Source organism: Galeopterus variegatus, unplaced genomic scaffold (genome assembly GCF_000696425.1).
Source record: "Galeopterus variegatus unplaced genomic scaffold, G_variegatus-3.0.2 Scaffold345, whole genome shotgun sequence".
NCBI classification, from domain to species: Eukaryota; Metazoa; Chordata; class Mammalia; order Dermoptera; family Cynocephalidae; genus Galeopterus; species Galeopterus variegatus.
Genome location: NW_007726456.1, coordinates 618,894 through 622,973, shown reverse-complemented (window position 1 = coordinate 622,973; position 4,080 = coordinate 618,894). Strand labels below are relative to the sequence as shown.

The following is a 4,080-nucleotide window of genomic DNA, read 5'->3' as shown; positions in this document are numbered from 1 at the left end:
AGAGAGAGAGGGAGGGCGGGAGGGGAGAGAGAATGAATACAAATAATAAACCAAACATGGCAGAATGTTGACATTTGGAAATGTAGTTAAAACGTATGTGGGAATTTGTTGTAGTATATTTTAGTAACTATTTTGTTCAAAATAAAAAGTTTAAAAATTTTTCAAATTAAAGAAATTCAGAGGAACCTAAAACTGCTCTAAAAGATAGTTTATTACAAAAGAAAGCAAGAGAGAAAATTACAGCAGGAACGAACATCAGACCATTTTGTGAGGCCTAGAGATAGTAAATGAATTTTTCCAATAATGTTCTGTTCACATACATGAGGATGGAATAGAAATATGCAATATATTTCATGAACTGAAAAATCTTCTACTTATTTGCTACAATATCCTTTTCTTTATTTGAAAAACTTTGCTCATAAATTCTTTGTGATATTAAAACACCCACACTCAACTCGAAGTACTGAAGTACACAGGCTAATTTAAATATATAAGCATTATCCACCATTATGGATTATCAGTGTTCCTGTTTCAGCTAGTTTCCAAGTTAATTCTGGGGAGAGAAAAATACTTTATGTTATGTAGACAGCATTTGTATTCAAATGTCAATGTTGAAAGCCTAAGAATTAAAATAATACTTAAATTTTTGATACATGTGTTCAGAGTCCAACACTTAATAGTCTTATTTTTTTCTTACATCTGCAAAAAAATGTGCTCTTTGTGCTTGTCTTAATTTGAATCGTTTGATTTTCTGCTGGATCCTTTTGTCTTTCAAAAGCTGCTGTTCTGTGGCCCACTCACAGTGAAGATAAGAGCTAAAATTTTTATAAAAGCAATATATTAGAATGACATAGAAAACCATATTTTTTAAGATGTATTTTTAATCATTACATCTAATACAAAACATACAAAATATAACCTTCAATGTCACAAACAGGCAGTTGATCATTTCATTTAATTTCAGTAGACTCTGTATAGTTTTTAAAATAAAGCCACTGTGATCATTATATCCTAAGGAGAATGCAGTCTAAAGGTCTACAATTTGCTGTGTTGAAATAGATCGGTGAACTGATCAAAAGTGTAACAGTGAGGTGTGATTTATTTTTTATTCTTTTCATTTTAACAGTTTTGTCATAATCAGAAAAAGCTAACTTGTTTTGAAACCAATGTAATTTTATTTAAAATGCTTTCACTGAAGTACAGAGAAAAGCTGGAAAAGGTACAAAAAGAACAGTAAATTATTTTCCCACAATTAGCAACTTCTATGACTTAATTCATCTATGTCCAAGATCAAAATTTAAATTTTTAAAGTCATAGCACCACATTGTGTACATCTAATATAATAACTTAAAGACCAGAAACGTTTTTTACTCAAAAAGAATAAAATCTGAAAAGTTCAACAATACAAATATAATAAATAATGTCTATAACTTGTAAAAGCATATTTTATAAGGAGTCCTGCATTTTGATTTTAATAATTAATATTTTCTGAAAAAAAATCCAATTTTAACATAAAAGGTTTTCAAAGTTTTTTGGCTTTTCAATGATTTTTAAGTTCATGCAATTACAAATAATAAAAATTATATGCAAATAAAATGGAAAATAACAATTTTAATTTTAACTAAATATATAAACATATGTTTAACTCAGTATCTTTCTATTATTTTTCTAACTCCAATACTTACTAATTCTTGTATTTTACAAAAAATTCTTCTGTATCAATCATGACTCCAGGTGATATCTAAGAAAACAAAATTGATAATAGTGACTCTTTTATGTTTTTTTTTTTTTTTTTTTTTTTACCAGTAAGGGGATCACAACACTTGGCATGGTGTGGTTCACGCCACGCTCAGCCAGTGAGCACACTGGCCATCCCTATGTAGGATCTGAGCCCACAGCCTCAGTGCCACCAGCGCCACACTCTCCCGAGTGAGTCATGGGGCCGGCCCAATAGTGACTCTTTTAAACAGGCTATAGCTAATGTGCAAAAATGTAATGTACCATTACTTACTTCTGTTTTTATAATTCTAGAAGACAGTATTTTGTCTACAATTGCAGCATCTTCTTCACTGGGATTCTCCTACAGAAGGGAGGGAAAAAATATGATGGAACATTCTAAAAAATCTTTTTGTTGCCACTTTGTATTTTTTTGAATACACTAGAATTCAACAAATATTTACTTAGCACATGTGCTGGGTACTATGTTAAATGTTAGGAATACAAAAACGGAAAAAATACATGTTGGTACTGTCCTTGTCATCATCTGCATCACCATCATGGTAAACATATTGTGACTTTTAATGTGCAAGGTATTATTCCAAACACTTTACATATATTAACTAATTTAATGTATTTTCATCTCTATTATCTCTACTACTATCATCTCCATTTTACAGATTAGGAAATTTAGGCATAGAGTAAGTATTTGCCCAAGGACTCAGCTCATTCAACTCACTTTCATTTCGTATAACTTCGTATAGCAGATGAGTGGTTGGCTCACAATGCAGATAAGGGGGATTAAAAGAATTATAGAAGAGGAAAGTGCGTACACAAGGCACAGAGGTGTCAAAACATGCATTCAAGCAACCATATTCATAAGGCAGAGAGGACTGAGTGCTTACAGAAGAGTGGCATTAGATGAAGCCAGAAAATCTAGACAAAGCATTTAATACACTAAAAAGGCATCATTATTTTTGTAAGATTTAGAAAGCTTTGAGTAGTTTTCAATAGAAGAGTAATGTGATTAGATTTGTAATTTAGAAATGTTCTGCAGTATATAGTTAGGAAGAGTTTTAGGAATATATGTTTAGAATGTAGAAAATGTGGTGACAAATTGGATGTAGAAGCAAAGGAAATCCAGGAGAGGATGAATCCCTAGGTTTCTGATTTCAATGACTCTGTTAACTAATAATATGAAATGCAGGAGGATAAACTGGAGCAGGTTTTAGGAGGACAAACAATGAAAGTATTTTAAAGAATTTGTGTTGGTTTAAAACATTTTGTAGTTATAATCCCAAATGTGTCTTACCACAAATAACTGTAAAGGCTGTTCACCAGGTAAAGGAGTTGAATTCTTTTTTATTTTTATAGAGCCTTTAACCTCTTCTTCAGACTGTTTCCCTTCTGTATCTTCTGCATATTTTTTTCTTTTAATTTGTCTATTTGATCTTCTTTTCTGTAATGAACCACAAGGTTTAGATTTATATAATTTCTTGTGAAGGAAAAAGTTTTAAAATAAAAACCCCTGAAATTGGCAATTTTGTACATTAAACTTTCAAAATTATATTCAATGCTCATTTTTTCTTATTTTTCCTTTTAATTACAGGAAGATTATAATTTGCCCTTTGCTACAGGCTTACAATCTTCTTAAAGTTACACTTCCTACAATTTCAGATAATGAAGATTAGTAAATAGCTTTATTACTTTTTTTTTTAGAAACTACTGTTAAGAAGGATAAAAAGATATCTATTTTTTTTTAAACTATTTCACATCTTGGGCAATACATATTTTAAACTATTAATACTTTCACAGTTTTGCCCAAAACCTAAAAAGTACAACAAATACTGGTTAAGTAATTAGTTGGGGTCATAATCCTAGAAGAAGAAATTAAATAATATTTGCCAAAATATGTGAAACTGTGTAAAAAAGAATAAAATAAAATGTTTTAAAAGAAATACACAAAATTAAAGTATTAAATCTACCAAATAATTAAATTTGAATGAAGAAACAGTGTCTCACTAACTTTACTAGCTTTCCTTAAAAATAAGGAATATCACTATCATTAAACAGAATTAAACCTTTTAAAATATTACCTGTAGTAACAAATAATCTAAGTAACTTTAAATTAGGAATCAAATAAACATGGCTTTACTTACCTCCCTAAATTATCTAATATTGTTTCAAAAGTTTTATATCTCAAGGTGAATTTTTTAAAAAGTCACATATCTTTTGATGTTTCCACCACAAAAACAAAATCTCAGATTGATATGAAAATGCCAAAGGACTTAGGTTTACTATTCTTTTTTTTTTTTTTTTTTTAAGCACTTGGTTTTTTTTTTTTTTTTTTTTTTTTTTTTTTTT

General features: G+C 29.4%; 1 protein-coding gene across 4 annotated transcripts in view; it reads right to left on the bottom strand.

The window, feature by feature from the left end:
• The window catches only part of CHD9 (chromodomain helicase DNA binding protein 9), a 209,296-nt gene that overhangs the window by 81,023 nt on the left and 124,193 nt on the right, over positions 1–4,080 (bottom strand). For all 4 annotated transcript variants that reach the window (XM_008567795.1, XM_008567796.1, XM_008567797.1 and 1 more), the window contains 4 exons: positions 3,029–3,175; positions 2,012–2,080; positions 1,686–1,741; positions 698–815 (listed from right to left, as the gene is read on the bottom strand). In XM_008567795.1, coding sequence (XP_008566017.1) covers positions 698–815; positions 1,686–1,741; positions 2,012–2,080; positions 3,029–3,175 — 390 coding nt within the window. The remainder of the gene's footprint in view (positions 1–697; positions 816–1,685; positions 1,742–2,011; positions 2,081–3,028; positions 3,176–4,080) is intronic.